Below are 21,171 nucleotides of genomic sequence, written 5' to 3'. Positions count from 1 at the left end.
AAAATTATTGACTGGAGTTGCCATTTAAAGACTTGGGAAGAAGTAATGAGTAACGCAACTACATTGCCCGTTAGTTTAAATATATAACGTAAGTACGTTACCCGTTGCTGTATTGAAAATGTAAACAAACACGTTGTTCCTTTACTAGTAACGCGTTACTGCCAACACTGCTTACAAGCATACAGGCCGTTTCTTTATCTATTTTCAATAACTTCATAATCTAAAAAAAAAACGTAGGCTTTTTTTTTTTTTGGGGGGGGGGGGGGTCTAGGGATAATTTGGTGGCCGTGGCGACTACTAGAAAACAGGCGAAATTAGTTTATTAGCTGTATAATTACATAAAATAATTAAATTACGTTTTGAACGTTTTATTTTTGATGACATATTTTTCTTGGGAAAGTAATTCCCGAGTTTAATTCACCCTAGACACGTCGCGAAATTCGGACAAAACAAATTTGCAGGGACGTTTATTTTTAGGGTCCAGAATACACGAAATGCAGAATTTACGAACGATTGTTTCAATAGTTTTGAAAACAATAAAACAATTTTTCCGCAAGTGAAACATATATTTTCTTTAAAATACATTTTGGGGAAGCTGAATTAGCGTGTCACGTGACGAGGAATGGCGCAGGGAGGCAACTGGAGAGTAGGAGAAGGCTCCGTAGGCCGGTGAGGAGAGGGATTTGGAGAGGGGGGAGAGGGAAGGGAGAAGGCAGGAACGGGGAAACGGAATTGGTGTGTCACATGACAAAAGAAGGGGAACGGGAGAGGGGAAGGGAGGGCGCCGTAGGATAACAGAGCCTGTGTAGCTAGCTGTGAGAAAATTTTAGAGAATCAGCTTACAGTCTTCAGGATGTGCTCCGCATAGATGAGACAAGGGTGTATCGAATTGAAGAGATAATCCTTCTTCCTCTTGCTCTTCTACCACGTTAATGTCGTCGAAGTTTGATCCAGTGCAACACGATCTCATACACGCAAACGTAATCACAAATCTCTTGATCTGTTTTACTTCTCTGTCAAAAAGCTTCCAAACTCCCGGGTGAGTAGAGGCTTTTTTTTTTTTTTTTTTACTTCTCCTTTACCGTTTATGTCATCCGCACGTCTAAACAGACGAAACAATCTATACAAATGTTCGCACCATCATGAAGGAACAAGTCTTCCGAATTCTAAAGTAGAAAGGGAGCGAGCGAACTTGCTCAAAGGGCACATTGAAGCACGAATGCAAACTCTGTGGCTAAGACATTTTTTTTTACCCCTCCTTTAGCGCCATGTCATCTACACGTCTAAACACACGAAACAATGCACGAAAAATTGTTCTAGCCGTCAGGAAGGACAGACTTTTTCCAATTCTAAAGTAGAAAGGGAGCGAGCAAACTTGCCCAAAGGGCACATTGAAGCTTGAACGCAGCAACTCAGGCTGAGGCTCTTTTTTTTTTTTTTTTTCTCGTCAGGCTGTAACTTATCGCCAGATATATTTTCAAAGCCCATCGATACACATGTTTTTTATATTACTTGCGGAACATTTGTTCGATGCAGCCTTGGGTCCCTCCGGTATAATACAAATATATATATATATAAAAAAAAAACCTAAAATTGAAAACCGTAAGAAAAAAATAAATAAACGTACCAGTTATTGGAAAAGCGCAGAGAAAACGGACGATATATAAAAAAATGACAACAGAACCATCATAGAAGAGTAACAATGGAACTCGGGGAATTTTTTTTTATTTTTTCAGTCTACTTTGACAGATCAATCGGTCAATAGGCAGTTGGTCTGGGTCTACGCCAACTTGCAGCCACGTACAACATCGCGGCAGCTGAAGCAACCACGACTTTTGAGGGAGCGTCCTGCAGTTTGCTTCAGAGCCCCTGCGGAGAAGTGCGACATGAGAAAGACGTGAGTAAATAACTTGCATCGCAATAATGTTGAACTATTTTGCGAAATGTTTTGTAACACTGCGTGATGATATGTCTAATTTTTTTTTCTGGCGGCAAAGTCGAGCCATACATGTATCTAGTTAATTTCAAATTAGTATGTATATTAGGCCCACATTTTGCGATGACGGTTTAAAGTAATACCTACACTGATTTTGGTGGTTCTGTTGGGATTAGCCTACATGTGGCGTCACATACAATTTTCCAATTGCGCGGCATAGAGTAATTCTGTATTCCGGATAACACTTTTCGAGCATTTTTAAGGGACATTTTTAAGTAGTTTCGGAAGAAAGGAAGTCAATCCTCTATCAATGAATTACTTGGGTTCTGTGGACATATACCCATCAAGATGTCGATCTGATCATCGGATTCGGCAATACTGATCAAACAGTGTGGGAAGGAAAGCTGGCACTTTTCTGCTTCAGAATAAGTCCGTGTGCAGCCGACACTACGATCAGATCGAGCCAATCAATCAGTGCTAAAACTACACCGTCACGGCGCTTGACGTCTTTGCGCGTTTGCGGTCACCCGCCTAACCAATCACGAAAAGTAAATGTGCCGTGATCCCGCGCTTTTGTTTTGTTGTTGCTGCGTGATTGGTTTAAATGCACAAAAACGACGAGCGTCGTGACACTGCACTTTTGGCACTGCTTGATTGGACATATCGGATCGGTGGCGCGCAAACTTGGTCTGAGAAGGGGAATACCCTGCGGGCAACGAAGTTTTGTTTGGCAAGTGGCGCCATCTTCTGGGGAATTTTCGCAACTCTCTGAGACGACCCGCGGCCGCGATCATTGGACCCGATTTCGAGCTCGAATCTCTACGCGCCGTTCCAAACTGCGACGCAGAGCTGCAGTCCATTCGCTCGGTGACATGACCTTCCCAAAGTTGCTCCTACTGGGCACCAGCCGCGCTGACTAGCAGCCGATCGTGGCGCCTCCTGTTCACTGCCCTGTGGCTACAGTGTAGTGTGTGACTTCACTGAGAGTTGACTGCCCGACCGCACGCCGTTACAATCTCCGCCCAGGTAGATACTTGCAGACATTCAACCTTGCCTGCGTGCTCCATAAAAAAGTAGCTCATCAGACTCAACGTGCTCAAATTAAAGTGGGTTGACGGAATCATACGGTCATTGAGTGAGGTGAGAATGCCAGTTGATTCATGACCTGAGGTGCACGCGCCACTGCGATGGGCTCGTGCGATTGAGTTCCTGCTGATGATCACGGGATACGATTATCACGTCGAGGGGTGCTCTTATAGTGTCAATATATCTAGAATAAAGTGAAGGAGTTCCGCGCAGATAAGATTTTATCATGGTATCACCAACACATCGACATCTTTTTTTTATTATAATATTTGTATATAAAAATTACCACGACGGCGCGGTGTTATACAATGCATCTTCCCCTGTATATTAACGTCCTGTCTATTTCAAAGATAAAATAGCTTAAAACAATCTCGCACAAAAGATTTACGCCCGCAAGCAGAAGGAAGCACGCAGGCACTCGCCGCTGGAGTAGACGTTTTGGATTAAGCTTATAGCAATGTCGACTTAAAATCACTCACAATTAGGTTATATTTCAAATTGTGGGATAATAATGTGCTCTGATATACCTTTGATTGATAATTCGGTATTGCGAGCCAGCTGGGAGCAACGTATTTTCCCCAGGACTAAAATTCCAGCAACCTCTACTTCTATCAATATATTTGTTTACTTAACCACTCCAGAGGGGTGGGGTCTAGGATTGGGGGGGGGGGGTGGGGGGGGGTGATACATAATCATTGATATAAGCAACTCATGTCCCGTCAGGTGGTGCTGGATTACGGCCGCGCTGTTGTTCCGCTTAGTGACGCATTCAAGCGGCCAAGGGAAAACCGATTTCTACACAACGGTGTCCACGCTCTCCGATCTCATCCAGATGGAAAAAGAAGTCAAGGCCAGTCTCTTGTACTACACGAAACGTTTAAAGATTGTACAAGACAGTGTCCTCAAGTGAGTATCGTCGGCTTTATGGGACGATCGGGATTCATATTATTCTCAGTGACAGCTTAGGAAGCCTAGGGCGTGGCTTATACATGTCCAAACTCATTACTTCGTGATTGGTTTTTTGACGTTCTAATGCCGCATTCTCATTGGCTGCGAACCGATTGAGGGTCAGGACTGCCCACGCCCTGCGTTTCTTACGTTGTCATTGTATGTGGGCAATACTAACAGGGACACGCGAACCAGCATGACAGGATGAGTTAGAATGCAAAGGAGTGGAGATGCAAATGGCGTAATGATTTTGACCACTAGTACATCGTGTAAAAAGTTTAACAAATTCATCACGCTTTCATGAAATGTATTGAAAGGGGTGAGATACCCTTTTCGGCATTTGTCGTTGTTTAATTGAAGTCCACTCGCTAAGAGTAGAGGTTTCTACGGTTAATGCTCTCGCTACCGTTCACTAAGGTATTTTTTACCGCCCTGTTGTCGTTCTTTCGTTGGAAGCCAGACCAAACGGCGGCTTCCATGGATATTCGTAAAAAAATATATATACATAAAAAATACTTGAGTTTCGCTCTGGAATATTTGAGTTTCAGCTTCGAATGTTTCACGCGAGCGTTCTTTTTTTGATACATCTTCGGCAGTTTCGTCCAGGACAGCCAGCCCTACGACGACTTGGCGACACCGTCCGACGTTTTTGACTACCTCAAGCACCCGGTGCACGCCTTCCAGTTGATCAAGAGGATGACCGCTGGCCTGGGCGACATAGAAACACAGATCCGTAGGATGCAGTCCTTTGGTGGGTCAGGTATCTTCTTACCAAGAATATACGAGGATACCACATGGGGAGCAACATAATTCATTCGCTGCGGCAAACTTCTGGTGTGACCTCTTCCTAGACAGGGTTATAAATTGATCACCGCATAATGGGGCCGAAAAAGATCCAAGCAGTCGTTAACTTTGCTCCTCTAGAGACTGTGCAGGTCGTACTGTGCTGTAGCAGGGATCAAGGTCAAGAAAATTATTTCTTGTTACAGGGGGCAGGGCTCCTCTCAGCAATGGAGTGTGTCCAAAAGCACACATTAAAAAAGAGTTTTGAGGCTTGAAATGAACACGGTGGAAGCGTACCGTCTAGCAGATGCTGAACAGAAGCGCAAAATGATAATGGAACAGTAAATGCATTTTGTAAAGACCTTTAGGATATAAGGGCAGTTCATACACGTGAGTTTGACAGTAAGCCAGCACGTTCTGCTTCCTTGCGATTAACGACGAGTTGAGAAGCTCTATGGTTAGAGACGGCAACTGAAAACATGGAAGCGTTTGGTCACAAGGCTTTGGGTGGCTTGTTGGCTGGCCGGGTATATTGAGCCGTCTAGAGCCGTCCGAGAGGCGCCCTGCCCTTTCCCCTGTCCTTCCACTCTGCCGGCTCTGCGGCTGCTGCAGGCCCTGCGGACGGTCCCGTTCGAAGAGATATGGTCGTGGTTCGTAACCTGTCCGCCCGGACGGTTCGGAGTTCGGAACCAGTGCGTGGGTTGCTAACAGTTTCTCGGTGGTCGCATAACGGTTACGAAAGGAATCATAGAATCAGTCACATTGTAAACTTCGCGATGCGAGGTTTACCAGCGCTCCTGTCCGTAAGTTCAATACCCTTCTTGTGCGACACACAACATTCTCGATGTTCGGTATTTCTCGACCAGGCGATGGCGTGAGGGCAGTATTCGATTTCATGGCGTGTTTATATTAAAATGAGTGAAAGGCAAGTGCGTTACGGTTTCGTATCGCAGCGGACAAGAGCGTGCGCGGCAGTCTGCAGACGCGAAAAATAGTCGATGCTTTTATTAATGCCTATCAATATCGAAATGAGACGCGATACAAAAAAATTACATATTTATTCAAATTCATACGTTCAAAGAGGTGACAGAGCGAGCGCGTTGCAAATAGACTGATGCCTCAATCCTCCTCTGCTTAGTGCGATGTGCCGCTCTTCGTAGTACCTGAATCCGCTCGTAAGCGCAGGCGCGACAGAAAGGCGTGCAGTATCAGCCGTAACTGCTTCCAAACAACGAAATATGAAAAATGAAACATCATAACCTCTCCCAGTTGCACGTCGATGGCCTCGGCGAGCGGCGGGCAGTCAGTAGCAGTGAGCGGCGAGCACTTTGGCAGAACCATGGTGGTAACAGCCGTAACAAGCTCAACCCGCTTCTCACGGAAACAGACTGGTCAACAATACCTCTCGCTAGCTCGCCGCCTGTGAACCTGGCAAGTGCGACTGCTATGATTATGACCAACGGGTTCGGGCGTCTAATCTGGCCTCAAGCACCGTGGCCACTGCCTGGCGCCAAAGCGGAGCAGGAACCATTGCTAACAAATACGTAACAAAATGTAAAAAAAAAAAAAAAAAAAAAAAAAAAAAAAAAAAAAAAAAAAATTTAACAGATATTTGCGTTTAAAAATTACTTAGTGTATCAAACTCAAACTGATTGAAATAAAAAGGTACTTTTTATGTGTTTTATAAAATATCTAATCGTTTCCAGGCTTGTATAAAATCAAAAAGGTCAAAAACAAACTATGTAGCTCTACAAGTCCTTAGCAAAATCGGACTCAACATGGCGGCAATAAACCATGTGGTAAATATTGACCAATGAAGAGTAATCGAGCAGTTGAACCAGGGTGTAAGATAGGCGGGTGAGGAAAGAAATCAGATTGGGTGATCTGAATGCGTCCCGATGCGCAGTACGCCACACAAATGGCGCCACACTCTAAAAAACGTCTGTGAATCTGCTTTCACGCACAAAGCTCGGAGAACCAATCACAGCAACTTACGGGGGCAGCTCAGTGAATGATGATGCCGAAACATATGTTTAGACCAAAAAACACTCTGAGTTGTGACATTAAGCAATGCAAAACGCCACGCTTGCATTACTTAATGTCACAACTCAGACTACGTTTTTTTGGTCTACACATATGTTTCGGCATCGTCATTCGCTGAGCTGCCTCCGTAAGTTGCGCTGATTGGTTCTCCGAGTGTTGTGCGTGAAAGTAGACGCACAGAATTTTTTAGAGTGCACGCAAAGAAAAAACGAAAAATAAAATATTCTAGTTCAGTTTGCAGGCAACGTCGCCCACTGGCAATTCATTTTGTAAACCAGGCATGCACCACGCAAGTTTAATAGAGCAAAATGAGATATATATTTAAGATACAGGCTTCATTTTACCTATGAGCTACAAAATGAGCTACGCTTAGGGTATCGGCACTCTTTTCCCCGATAGTACTCTGGTGCTTAGTACAAAGCAAAAGCAACTGCCAATCGTCATGATTCAAAAGTGCGACTTCCTCAGAATTAGTTTCGGTGCTATTAAGCTCATGTAATATATTTCTTTGCTTTGTCGCGAACTGTTTAGACATTTGTGGAAAACGGAAAGCGTTCTTTTTTTTTTTTTTGGTGTGTGTGATTTTAGGTAGAGCTTCAGATAACTGACAACCATGATTTTGAGCGCCAAAATGGGCACGTGTCGTTACCCTGAAGCGTAGCTTATTTAGTGGCTAGATTTACCTTTCGTTTTGCATTACACGCTAAAATAATTAAGGGGTTGCGGTCCGTGAAAAAATGAAGGCGAACACCGCCGGACGAGCAGCTGATGCGTAATGTGATTGCGTTAACGGCGTCGATTCCACTCCGCCTGCTGGTATGTTGGGTGATCTAGCGCATACCTATCCACTGTTTACGTGCAAGCAAAATAAGGTTTAGTTCGACTTCATTGAAAGCCAGCGGTACGCCGTCGCACCACACTGCTACCGCACGGTACCCAGCACGGCAGAGTAACCCAAGATCAACATTGCCCGCGTTAAATATCACCTTTTTCTTTTCTTCAGACCATAACTAGGCTAAAAGTGCGGAACACAACAGTAATGGCCCATGCCTAAACAATCTTGACCGTCCCCAGGCGCCAAAACACAGCGCCAAAACACGTCGAGAGATACCAACTTCGTCTGCTGTGGCCAAATCCGTCCACTACCAGCGCGTTTGGAAGAAAAAAAAAACAAACTGAAAAACCAAGAGCTCATCAGACTGTTTGCAGAATATTTCACATTACCGGCTGCCTCGGGCTGCTCACTCCGCTCACGCGGCTTGGAAGGCTTGGAAAGGGCGTTAAAGTTGAGAAAAATATTAATAGATAATTGTGTAATAATTTTACTTTGGCAGGATTAACTAAATGCTACTTTCAAATAAATAATGTTGCTGTCACGGTGCGTTCTATCGCAGAGCTCCATTCAAACCCGAGGCCATCGCCTTCCGTATATTGCCGCGCCATCTATCGTAACGCTGACGCACCTGCCAAGCGCAAGCAGCCAGGATCTATTCACATGATGCATCTTGTTGGCGAATCTTGTGTCGCGAAACTAGGTTTTGGGAAACAGATTCCCCCGTCTGAATGCGACCGAAAAAGTGGCGCGCCTCAGAAAAAAGTGGCGCGTGTTCCTCGCTTCTCGAGCATTTTTTCGCTGAAACCTCACCGAGGCCTGTCAATCACCCGAAGGAGAAACGCGGACTCTGCCAATGGCCGCTCGACCTCGCTATGACGTCTGACCTTCAAGGGGGAGCGAGCTTCGGGGACAGTCTGATTTTCGGCCGATTCCGTATCCGAGCCAAAGCCGAAAGAAAACAAACAAACATGGCGAGCGACAAGCGGTGAAGCGGTGCGGCGACGTGTCTTGGTACTACTCGGTTGCAGGTGTGTGAACGGCGCCTACGGTACGGGTTGGTGGCGCGGTGCAGATTCATCAACAGTCGCGACGAGTGCAAGCACCGCATATAAACATGATGACGGGATAACTTTCTTTATTACGGTGCAAAAAATGTCCAAAATGCTTCGAGATCATCTGCCTGTTCTTTGACGTTCGCGCTCTTTCCCGCGTTTGGCAAGACTAGTACACCCAGTGAGCCGAATCTGACCAAGGTCATTAAGTGGTATTAATAAAACAGACTGTCTATTCATACTGTGCGTTCTTCATATCATTTTGATGTGAAACGGACAAGGTTTGGCGAAATTCTCGGGAGTCAATACGTCACAGGTTTCGCGCGTCAAGCTCCACGTGTGAACAGGCCGATTTCCCGAAATGTTGGTTTCGCTAAACTTCGGCGCGTTGGAAAGATGCATCGTGTGAATAAGCCTTTAGTCGAACGGCTGCGGCAGGTTTTAGTGGTTGTTTTCCCACCTATGTTACACCCTAAGTTTAACACTCTCTTACTAGAGGCTCTTTAGCGACGAGAGTAGAGTTTTTCGATATGCATACAGGAACTCTAGACCAACGTTACTGGAGCAAGCTCAGTTTCGCAGCTCCCTATTCTCGCCTGCAGAGGCGAGTGGCCCAGATGGCGGTCACGAGAACTAGCTGCAGTCGGATCTTGGTTCCCTGTCTCACGCGTTGTCTGCTACCACTGCGTTGGGAGCAATTCTTTTTCTTTTTCTTTTCGCCCTTTTTTTTTACTTCCATCTGGATAATAGCGAAGAAGAGATGATGAGGATGAAGTATAATACAGCACAAAGATAAGAGTCAGCGCATTGTGAGTGTTTTTTTTTTGTGTTTGAAAGTTCTTTTTGTGTGCGTCTGTTTCCTTGCGTTGTGAAGTGCTAGTATGAATCACCAACTCGCCCAAGCTCAAGTATTGCTATTCAAACTTAAGCGCGAGACACATGCGCGAAAAATCCATCCGATCCGACGTCCGATCCGGCAATACGACTGCCTGATCCGAAAAATTTGGTCGCTTCAGGCGTCGGATCGGCGATCCGACGTGCGTCCAACGCGCCAGATACTTTCGCACGGCGGACGGATCGTCGGATGCGTCCAGCCAATGAAAGCCCAGCCAGAGCGAACGTCATGATGACGCACTGGGTCTGGCGGGACGAAGCGAACGCGATAACGGAACGGGCGAGGGGAAGCCGGACGCGTGGATCCCGCCGACCCATTCGAGAAAGATGACCCCGGCAAAGAACGCACGCGCTAGCGAGAACAAGCTAATAACTTCGCTTGTGCAAGCTAAACCGTCAATCTGGGACCAGGGATCTATGAACGCGGACCTCCGCTGGAGTGCTCAGATCTCCTGGGCGGAGCCTAAAGGATCGTCGTGTCGCATGCAAGGTCGGAAGCGTGTGTTTCAAACTGTCGCGTGCGGCAATTCGGAGCGGCGTGCGGACTGTCGGATCGGACGTCGGATCGGACGATTCTGTCGTCCATGTGTCTCGCGCTTTAGCGGGATAGTTAATCCGGAAGCAAGACTCGACTGCAGCGCTGCTAGTTCTCGTGACCGCCACTGAGCCCACGTCGCAGGCGGAGTTGTGAAACTGAGCTTGCTCCAGTAACGCTGCTCTAGACGAGAGAAGGCACTCGCGCTATCTGTGGGGTATGCCCTGGAACACTTGTGATTTGCATATTTTTTCTAACGTTTTGTGCTTCACTTTTTTATTGTTGACTAGAAAATCTCGTGACAATCTTTATAAGCGATCATTTTTCTTTGTTAGTACATATATTGTTTCTCAGAAATAGTGGGCAGCTCCAGAGTAACCTGGATGATAGAAAGTGCCAGCGTTCCAGTGTGTTCTATCGTAGTAACCGACCACAAGAAAGCCGAACATTATAGACACAAACCAAACTAGGGACGACGACTAGTATAAGAAGTGAACAGGACGGGGGCTGACTAACTGACGTTTCGATACACAAGAATAACGAAGAGGACAAAAAATGTAAGGGGGAGATTTAAAAGTTAGAAAACGAGGACGAAGAAAACAAAGCTGCGAATCTGGAATAAGAAGTACCATAAAAATATAAGGTAAAATAAATATGACAGAACTTACTGTACAAAAATGAACTAAAAGAAAGAAAGGCTTCAAAAAATGAAGTGGGAAAAAGGTAGAAGAAAAGAAATTTAAAAAAAAGTTACAAATAATTCAAAGATGAAGGTTGATAATTCTATAGATTTAAGAGCAGAGGTTCAAAGAGAACAACGAGCAATTCTAACAGTTCGAACAATAACTTTCAGATAGAAAAACGAGCAATAGAACAACAACAAGCAGCGGTTCCATTGAGCTACTGCTAAGTTTTTGTGGCATCAATGTAAACTCTTTTCTTGAGCTTCTCAGATTCTACTCGACTTCAACTATAGTTACTTTTAACAGCAAATCCTACCTACAAAAGAACGGAATGTGCGTTAGATCATGTGTCGACCCTATCCTATGTGACATTTGCGTACCTAAGTGACCGCACCATTGCGACAAGTCTCACCGCCTTCAAATTTCGACGTGCTTTCAGATATGTCGACGACCACCTAATTATTCTGAAGGATTGAGTAGTGGAAAACGGCACTCAATTAATTTCCAACCTCAAGATTTCTTTCTTCAATCAGGACTTAAGTTGAACCGCGAGTCAGCGACAAGGAGAATTTTGCAATTTACATGCTTCAAACTTAACTTCCAGGACTACCATGTACGCTGGTCATATTCTCCTTCTTAAAAAAAAAGTGGTACTTCCTTATGATTTGGCGCACTGCAAGCTTATCAAGAGGGGAGAGTGAGTAGCTGCTTGAGCGCCAAGCTCCAAAAGCATGGCATCCACTTAGACAGAGACAGCTTCAACGCACTAGTACAGAAACTCATCGCCTCTGCGTACCCCTCAAAGATCGTTTCGGATATCAAAGAACTCCTGTTAAAACCAAAAAGGTTACGAGATAGAAACCCGGATAAAGGACGCAGACTAGCAATTGTGCCGTACGTCCACAAAATCTCTCACAATCTAAAGAAGGTGGCTTCAAGGTTTCAGGTGCAAATCTGGCTCTCAGCTCCTGATAAGCTTAAAAGACTTTTCCCAAAGATTAATTCTGAGATATAAAACCAATCAATACTGTGGTGTTAAGCATGCTAAATATACGTTAACAGCCTTGGCGGGTTGTCTATCGAAAAGATTTTAGTTTATCATGTGGAAAAACCTATGACGGCCAGGCACGTGGATGCCTGAGTATGAGGCTCCGAGAACACGCTCTCTCCATCAATTCCTCTCCGGCAGGACATCTGGCAATACACGTTCGAGACTACAAATGCATTTCATTGTTTGCACACACTCAAGTCCTGAAGCGGTTCCCCGACAGGCGCTCGAGAGAACTATTTAAAGTTCAAGCCATTCTATTCGAAGGAGACGCGTATGTCAGTTCACCTTCCGTGAGATTATCAAGTGTGGCTGTTTGGGTTGGTTGGTTGGTCATTTCTTAAAACTTGTGTGTGCGGAGCAAAACGAGGATGAAGGGAGCACATGACACAAATGAGGCGCAACTTCCAACTGAATTTTATTGAAACGAGTTCAGGTATTTCTAGCCAACCCTCGTCAGAAAACACAGTTCAAGACAACCATCACAGAGCATGCGCAGGGTGCAGCTTTATATCGCACTCAGGAAAGGAAGTCTCCTTTTAGATAGCTATATAGAAGGCATAGCGACACACGAATCGCCTAAGAATCAATGCGTTCAGCTTCTACAATGTCACGTGTTATTGTAGTCTTGTTTTTACAATTCTAACGCATGTATCAAACAGTGGGGCACAACCGCATGCCCTACAGTGTATAACAAGAAAGCCACCGTTGCGTTTTTGCTCGTTGTTACAGTGCTCGTGAAGTCGATCATTTAGACGGCGCCCCGTCTGCACGACGTATTGCATACCATAGGACAGCAGAACGCAATATACCACGCAATCTGTCCAGTCAACAAATTTTGGTTGGTGCTTATTTTTGCATCCGTGTTTGGCGGGCACGTCAGACTTTGTTAGTTGGCACAGGTTCATGAGCTTATCGGGCGCGGAAAAAAAATACCGCTGCTCAGACCGAAGTCGGAAGCGAGAAAGCTGTGCGAACGACTCAAACTCAGCAGTGTTGTAAAAAGCTTTGAGAAGAGCAAGCGCGAATACCTAGATGTTTCCTCTAGAGCCAAAATGAACAAACTAGAAATGCCTTTTCGCGTAATAATTTCCCAAGAAGGCACGTTTCAAAAATCAGTTGCACTTGAAAGTGAGCATTTGAGAGAAATCTCTCTGGTTGGGGAGAAACCACAATGTTAAATCCCTCAGTAGAAAAAAAAAAAAAAAAAGAAAACACCGCCGTAGAAGAAGAAAACGAAACAAATGCCTGCTCCTCAACGGCCATAGTCGCGGTCAACCCCTGAAGAAGAAAGAGACCGCGAGCAGGTATCGAAATCTAGGGTTCCCCTTTCAAATAAGGATTTGGTTGGTGCATATCTTCATTTATTATCAATTGCATTGTATCTCAAAGAGCTTAACATGTTGCACTCTGACGGCCTTTCCTCGTCAGGTGTTCTGAAGAAGTTTTACACTTTGTAAAGGCCCACAAAGGAAACGATCTCAGGGCTTTCTCGATCGATGGAATGTACCTTTATTACTCCTTTCCGCATTCGGGCCTGCTATCGTGTGTTGAGGAGTGCATTGACAAGATCGGAGTGGTAGCCTTTCAGAATAAGTCGGGGATTTCTAGCAATGGCTTTTAGAATTACTCAGTTTTCATCTTCGGACAACTTTTATTCAGTGAGATGGCATGCATTACTTGCAAAAGCAAGGTTTATGCATTGGCACATGCATCGCGCTAGTTCTCAACGATTTATTTTTAAACCAACTTGACAGCGCGCTTAACAGCCGGTTTCCAAAATCAGAATAAAATAAAGGTTTTAGATACATAGACACATTTTTAGTGTTTTATCACTTCCGATACCAACGCTTTTAAAGCACAGACTGCGAAAACCCTCACCACTTTTAAGGAATGCATTGGAATGCTCGATGTCACGCCTGAAATGCCCGTTGACAATACTATCCGCTTCCTTGACGTCACGTTTTTATTTCTCGAGGACCATATCTGTTTGTGTTACCAGCCACGTTCGAAGAAGCCGCTGCTTTCTTTTCATTCAGCCCGCTTAGAGTTGGTCAAAACGAATATTGTTAACCTCTGTTTTACCCATGCACTAAACAAGTCGTGTGAGCATTTGAGCTCTGCTGGCTTCGTGCAGCAAGTAATGCGGTTGGCCGCAGTTGGGTACTCCAAGCACTATATTGTTGCGCTTGCTGAAGGCCTTCTGCGAAAGCACTGTTTTGAAGGGAACAGTGGCCGGCCGGGAGACATTAGGCTAGAAAGAAAAAAAGTTGTTTTAATACCGTATTACTTGCCGAGTGTCGCACAATTTGAAGAACGCGTTCAAACGTAGATGACCACTGTTTCATACGTGCGTTAGAATTGAAAAAAAAAAAAAAAACGAAGAAGACTACGATAACGCGTGAAATTGTAGAGGCTGAATGCATTGATAACTTAAGCGATACGTGTGTCGATATATGCCTTCGATATCGCTATCTGAAAAGAAACTTCCGTTTCTGAGCGCGAGATAATGCTGTACGCATGCTCTGAATTGCTTGTTTTGGGATGTGTTTTGTGACGAGGATTGGCAACAAATGCCGGAACGTCTTTTCAATAAAAATCAGTTGGAAGTTGCACCTCGTTTGTGTCCCGTCCTCCCTTCGTCCTCGTCTTTGCTGTGCGCTTACAAGTATTATGAAGCGACATTATCGGCGAAGAAGTTCTTCTATTTGAATCTCTTCTCCCAAGGCCCTATGCAGTTATCAATCTTCTTTCTTTTATTTACAAATTTTATTTCTCTTCTTCTTGTTTGCGAATTCATTTCTAAAGCTTCATTTTTTTCTGTTAAATAAAGTTTAGTAACATTTATTTTACTTGTTTTTTTATTTATAGTAATTTTTATTCCGGGTTCGCAGCCCTTCTGTTTTTTTTCCTCATTTGCTTCCTTCTCTATCTCGCTCTTAATTTTTTCTTTCTCCTCTTAGTAATTCTTGTTTCTTAAAAGTGCGTTGTCAGTCAGCACCCCTGATGTCCACTTCTTCTACTAGTCCTCGTCTTTAGCGTAGTTTGTGTTCATAGTGTTTAACCAACTAGCCCAACAGTTCGCTTTGTTAAAGCCGAGCACACGCGATCATTTTCAAAACCGAGTGTGTGAAGCATCCTTAAGTGTACCATTGCGCAGTCTACCACCATTGATTTGAAATTAACATATATTTTTTTAGCGGCGTTCAAAGACTGAAATTAATATCACAGACACCATTGGATATTTCATTAGCTCAGCCGCAACAAACGTTTTCTTGAAGCGTTTGCTCTCAGCGATGTACAAAGAGTAGCGCACGAATTAAAGGTGAACGTTTCACGGAGTTCTTTAAACTTAAGTAAAGAGAAGCACAAAAAATTTCCTCTCTTTTATTAAAATAATAAAGGCATTTAGATAATTTGAGATATATTTCTTTTTATTTCATAGTTGTATGCAGCATACGATCAACTGCGATGGTGGGGAAGTAGCTTGAACACTGAAACATTACAGAAAGGCAGCGAGTGACATTGTACCAACTACCCACTATCCGTACCAACTAGATCAACTCAAACCGATGAACCACGAACCTGTAAGCAGAATGAAGCTCGACGACGTCTTACCTTTAATACAGTTTTACGTGCCACAAGTCGCGAAGTATGTTCTGACAGCACTAAACATATTTTCATTCTTTGAAAATCGGCACCTTGCACGTTTATCGGCTACGAACCAAATCATCGGGTGTTTTACGTGTAGGAAGCGCAAGAGCAGGCGATATTACAACTTCGCCTATAGAGAGTAGATTTTAAACTACATGCACCAGAGTATTTAAACTTACCTTCGCGTCATTCGGGAGCATTTAATGCGTGATATTATTAATTAGCCTCATAAAAATAATTTATCAGTCTTCCGTAACTAGCAATAGCTAGTCTTTTTTTGTGTTTACCAAAAAGCCATTGCATCTGCGTTGGAGAAAGGGAAGGACAAAAATACCAAGTTCATTACAATGACTTGCAGATTCCCTGGTGGATATCAGAGAAATGCGCAAGCAACGGCTGCTTCCATGGGACGAGGACTTCAGGGGGCTTGCGGCTTCACTAGTGAGACTCCAGAACACGTATGATCTGGACATCAGCGAACTGGCCAAGGGACATCTCCGTACGGAGGTTCCGCGAAGCCGAACAATTTCTGGACGTCTTCCGTTGAGCGGTGCGTGACTTTATTGATCACGGTCCACAAAAATTGAAGTGCGAGTTCACAGCAAATAGTTTTCGATGGCTTCAGATACGTAGCATTGTGAACGCACTTCAAACACGAGATCTCGTTCCGACATAAATTTCGTTCAACATAAGCGCACGGCTAGCCAAACATTCTCAATAGACCAATGCGATTTATTTGAACAATGTTAATTAAGTCAGTATAAAACTTCGACGAGAGGTTAATTAAAAATGTAAAACTTTTGTCGCGTCCCGAAATAATGGCTAATTTCTGTGGTACTTTATTGCGTAGAATGAATATCTTAGTTACAAAGTGCTTTCGTTATTAGACTACACTGTGTTAGGTTAAAGTTACTATATCTATAAGTAATGTCTGCCTTTGAAGAATTTATGAATATTTCTCAGGTCCCTCTGGCTAGACTGGTCTTCTAAAGCGTGAAGCAGTATCTATCACCAGACCTCAAACGGGGACCGACCTTTAGCTGCTCAAAATTTTAAATTCTAATTTGTGTTTACTATATTCAAGGTGCATGATATATTCGTGCGCCACGACAAACCAGCATATATCTCACTTGCAACCAGTCTCCTACCCGATACCCGAAAGAATGTAATTGATTACAATTACAATTACTTTTGCTTAAAAAGCATTTAATGATAATATTTGATTACTTCAGAAGAAAATTATTCAGCTGTTGCTTGAAAAAGTTACCGTTACATTTTCAATCACTCAAGTTTTTTAAAACGACATATCGTTCCGTAAGTTTAAAAACGGGTCTATCGTACTGCCCGTCATTGGACTAGGATCACCGAATTGTAAAATAATTAAATTCCTAATCCACCAATTTTGGTAAACCATTCTTCTGTCAGAGTCTTGATTCGAAGATTCCTTTGTAGGAATCTTGTGCACACGAAGGTGCCTTAAGACAAGGGAGGGAACAAATAGGAACTGTTACTATATACACATATCGCAGTTAAATGAGAGAAGAAACTGTTACAAGTGATCTTAGTACTCCCCAAAGCTATTAAACTACTCTGGTGATTACTTTCTTATAAATGTGTTGAAATTATTATAAAATTGCTTCAAAAAGTAATCAATTACCTCTAATTCGATTACTTGTAATGAGAACCGTACAAGTCTGCAAGTTGTAACTCACCTATCGCGATAAAGAGCAGAGCGCCCTTGTATACGCGACGCAAGGCTGTTGCGCTAGAGTACCATGTGTCAGCTCTCCTCTTCTCACCCACACAGCTCGGGACTGCTTGAACATCAGCCAGGTGGCTCTGGACCAGGGTTTCTATGACCGCGCCGTGGAATGGGTCGAGCAGGCGGTACGCACAGCCGCCGGCGAACGAAACGTCACCGCCTCAAAACAAGAACTGGACACCTTCCACGAGACCGTCGTCAAAGAGGTCATGAGGTTCCACGCTGTTCGTCTTATAGTTACCGACCGCTTAAAAAAACGCAGGGCGGGGCTTATTATGTCAATCGCGCTTCTTGCTTCGTGATCCGTTCTTTGGCGTATACCAATCGGCTAATGCTGCAGTCTTATTGGCTGAGGAGCGATTATGAGATGCGCGAGACTCGCCAAAACCTGCGCCTTTTTAAGTTGCCAGTGACTGTATGCGGAGAGCAAATCGTCTGCTTCTTGCGCAGAATTGGCGGTGACGTCAGAACGACGTCGAACTCCGATTGGTTTTGATTGAAGGGATGGTGGGTAGACCTCGATGCTAGGTGGCTTGATCTCTACCCACTATTTTTTTTCCAGCCAATTAGAGCTTTGTGTTCCGACATAATCGTAACCAGTATGCAAGAAGCAGACGAACTTGCGCTCTGCGTAGGTACTTCGAGATGAAAGCGTGTCCCAAGTGGCACAATGTTTTCGTCCAAAATTTTGTCTTTTTTGCAATTTAGGAGCCCTAAATGTTCAAAGAAGTCAAGGTGTAGTCAGACTTGATACTCTTCGACCAGAGCCTCAGCATTTCGGGCATAAATTGCCATACAGAGCGCATAGTTAGGCTGCACTGTCTGGTTGCCTGGTTGTCATCTAGCGTCTTTGGGCCTCAATTCTCTAGCAAATGCCAGGACTAGGCTTTACCGCCGGTTCTTCGCTTGTCCAATGACATCTTAAGATGTAGCTCATGTCTATGCTCCGTTTCATCCTTAGTATACAACGCTGTCAAAGCTAGTCGCGCGAGCGCGTGGCTTCATCTATTGTACACTAAGTATGAAACAGAGTTTTGCATTTGAGCGAATATGTGGCGAACCACAAAGAAACCAGGCTTGACATTTCTCTGACTAGTTAGGGTAAATAACAAAAGTCATTTTACCTTCACTAACTCCTTGCTGCGAAGCCATATAAGGCCCAATTTACGCTTTTAGGAGTGCGGAAGTTGGGTCAAGGTAGGCTTTCCTCTGGCTTGCTGCTTGGGATGTTGCCTTGAATGCAGTTTGATACAAAGGTGTGCAAAAGGGAACATAAACTATTGTTGTCAGTGAACAGCAGAATCAGGACAAATACAAAAAGAGTTGAAATCTATAATATTTTATACGAAACAAGATTGTGATGCTCACTAAATGCAGGGAAAGGAGGCAATCAGGGTAATGGGCACAACATGATAAAAGAAGAATTCTATCTTAGCCACTGTCGGAAGGTCACTTGTAGCTGACCAACTTACAAGCACGTACAATGGTTGGCTCCAAGTGTTTACTGACGGGTCAACGAATTCCACAACTGCATGCATCTGCAGTGGCATTCGTCATTCCCGATGCCGGAATCGAAGCGTCACACCGCCTCGACTTCGCGACCACGTCAACAAAAGCGGAGCTGGCTGCACTAGCAGCGGCATTAGATGCGCTCCACAACCTCAATCCTTGCAAGAGTTATTCTCTCAGACTCTCGAAGTGCGTTGTCCAATTTGGAAGCTTCAAACCAGGCTCCTTTTCTGGCCCAATGTGTGGCCGACAACGCCCGAAAACTTTGCACGGGAGGATGGCAGTTCGCTTTTCAATGAATTCCGTCACATATGGGTATCACCGGCAACGAATGCGCCCATGCCCTTGCTTCAAAGGCACACAAGGAAGAAAACCCAGTCTTTTCATCCCACGTTATTGCAAAGCGCGCAGACTGCTCAAATTAATTACCAGAATGCGTCACCCCCATACAGAAGTTGCAAGCGGGAATCCTTCTTTATCGCACCCTGAGTCAAAACTAACCAGATCAGATTCCACGCTACTCCATCGCCTTTGTGCAAACTGCGCCTACACACCAACGAAACTTCGCAAGATCTACAGGTATAGTATACCCAACTGCGCCAGATGTGATGTCCCAGAGGACCTTGACCACGTCCCCCTAAATTGTTCTCACTACGATCAAGCTCGACGGTCCTTTTTTACCACCATCCTAAGTGCCAGCACAACTGTGACTTAAAAGAACGAAATCCTTTTTCCTACCGGAGGTCGACGAAGAAAAGAACTTGTTTATAAATCTCTTCTTGAGTACCTCTGAGCCACTGGACTTGCAACGCGCCTCTAGCTCACCGGCCCGCCACCTAGACACGCCTTCTCGTCTCAACTGTCATCGACTAATTTGTGATCTCCACACCGAAGACAGTTCTGTAGTGTCCCCTCTCCCTCAAGAAATTAGCCGTCTGGTTCGACCCTACTCATCCAGAGATTGGTGACCAAATCACCCCAACCCATCTTCTCTTCTTTTCTCACCCTCTTTCCCCGCCTGTGCGAGTTTTTCCCCTGTCCAAGGAGGCTAACATTACGTGCAGGCATCCCCTCTTCCCGTGTGTAACAAAAACTCAGCAACAACATAATCAGGGAAAGTGAAAAAAGAACACTAAACAAGTAAACGAAGCGAGTTGGCCATACTGTAATGATTCAGAGTGCGAAATGCTGCCCTCAACTGTAGCACCTTAAACATAATATTAGGGATGGGCAAAATACATGCAAATATGTATCAAACTACAAATACAAAATACTTCGTCAAAAACGTTTTTAATTACAAATCTAATTACATTTCCATAAAAGCATTTAAGCACAAGATACAAATACAACCTAATGTATTTGGTCTCCTCCAAATACTTTTCCAAATACATTCCTCAAAATTTCCGTCAGCGACTTCAGGGCACCTGCAACGGGTTTCTGGGTATCTGATTCTAATTTTGCATCGCACACTCGGGAGTTAGTGTGCAAGGCTCTATTAACGTAATAGAAATATAATCACAAAAAAAATGTAATAAGCTTGGACATAATAGGTGAAAAAAGGTACAGAGCTTCGAGCAGCTTTTTTGTCGATTACATTTTGGTATAGACCAACAAAGAATCGAGACAACCAAGACGCGCAGTACTAGATAGAGAATTTTTTATTGTTGTAACTCGCACCAGTTCTGAAAATCTGGAAGACCCGCGGATTTAGAATGTTCCAGTAAAAAATATGAATGGAAATCAGGCTGGAAAGCCTCACAAGTTGTCACAGGCATTTATTTAGCCAGTCTGCCTGTGAAGGTCGATTTCGTTACTATTCTTGCCCTGGACTAGCACCGTAATCACAAAGTCACTAAACGCTTGCGCTTGATTGAGAGACACTGCATTCGGTGCAGAACGTAGTTTTCTTCCTTCTCTGGACAGTGACATTAAATTTGAGGGATGTATTTTCGCCCACAAAATTGTATTTAATTACAATTGTATTTGAAATACCTACATTTTAGTATTTAAATACACACTTCGAATACATTACCCAGTTTGTAATTAAATAAAAATGCAAAATACACAAAGTATTTGAAATACTGCCCATCCCTGGATGAACGAAATAAAGACACACGACGGACAAATATACGCTGCAGTTTCCGACCTTTGATAGGTTTACTACACAAATTCCTATAGCTACATTCGCAGTAGCGGAGCTTCAGCCCGAGTCGTTTCAATATCACGGGCCGAATTCAAATTGATGCACTTACGTAGGTTTGAATCTATTCTTATCTGTTCTCTCATTTTGTTACCCAACAGCACGATGAAAATCTGGATACCACGCAAGAAACAACAGGTGGGACAGTTGTTCGAGGTGAAGCTTTTGTGAACGACTATTTTATATTCTTGGTAACACTGATA

General features: G+C 44.0%; 1 protein-coding gene across 1 annotated transcript in view; it reads left to right on the top strand.

The window, feature by feature from the left end:
* Window positions 1-1,886: 1,886 nt before the first annotated feature.
* LOC8040933 (prolyl 4-hydroxylase subunit alpha-1-like) overlaps window positions 1,887-21,171 on the top strand; it is a 54,572-nt gene continuing 35,287 nt past the window's right edge. The window contains exons 1-6 of the mRNA XM_040215268.1: window positions 1,887-1,897; window positions 3,746-3,928; window positions 4,567-4,721; window positions 15,856-16,047; window positions 17,305-17,465; window positions 21,070-21,106. Of these exons, the coding sequence (XP_040071202.1) occupies window positions 1,887-1,897; window positions 3,746-3,928; window positions 4,567-4,721; window positions 15,856-16,047; window positions 17,305-17,465; window positions 21,070-21,106 (739 nt within the window). The remainder of the gene's footprint in view (window positions 1,898-3,745; window positions 3,929-4,566; window positions 4,722-15,855; window positions 16,048-17,304; window positions 17,466-21,069; window positions 21,107-21,171) is intronic.

Source organism: Ixodes scapularis, unplaced genomic scaffold, assembly GCF_016920785.2.
Source record: "Ixodes scapularis isolate PalLabHiFi unplaced genomic scaffold, ASM1692078v2 PGA_scaffold8__174_contigs__length_109621045, whole genome shotgun sequence".
NCBI lineage: Eukaryota > Metazoa > Arthropoda > Arachnida > Ixodida > Ixodidae > Ixodes > Ixodes scapularis.
This window is presented reverse-complemented; position numbering and strand designations above follow the sequence as displayed.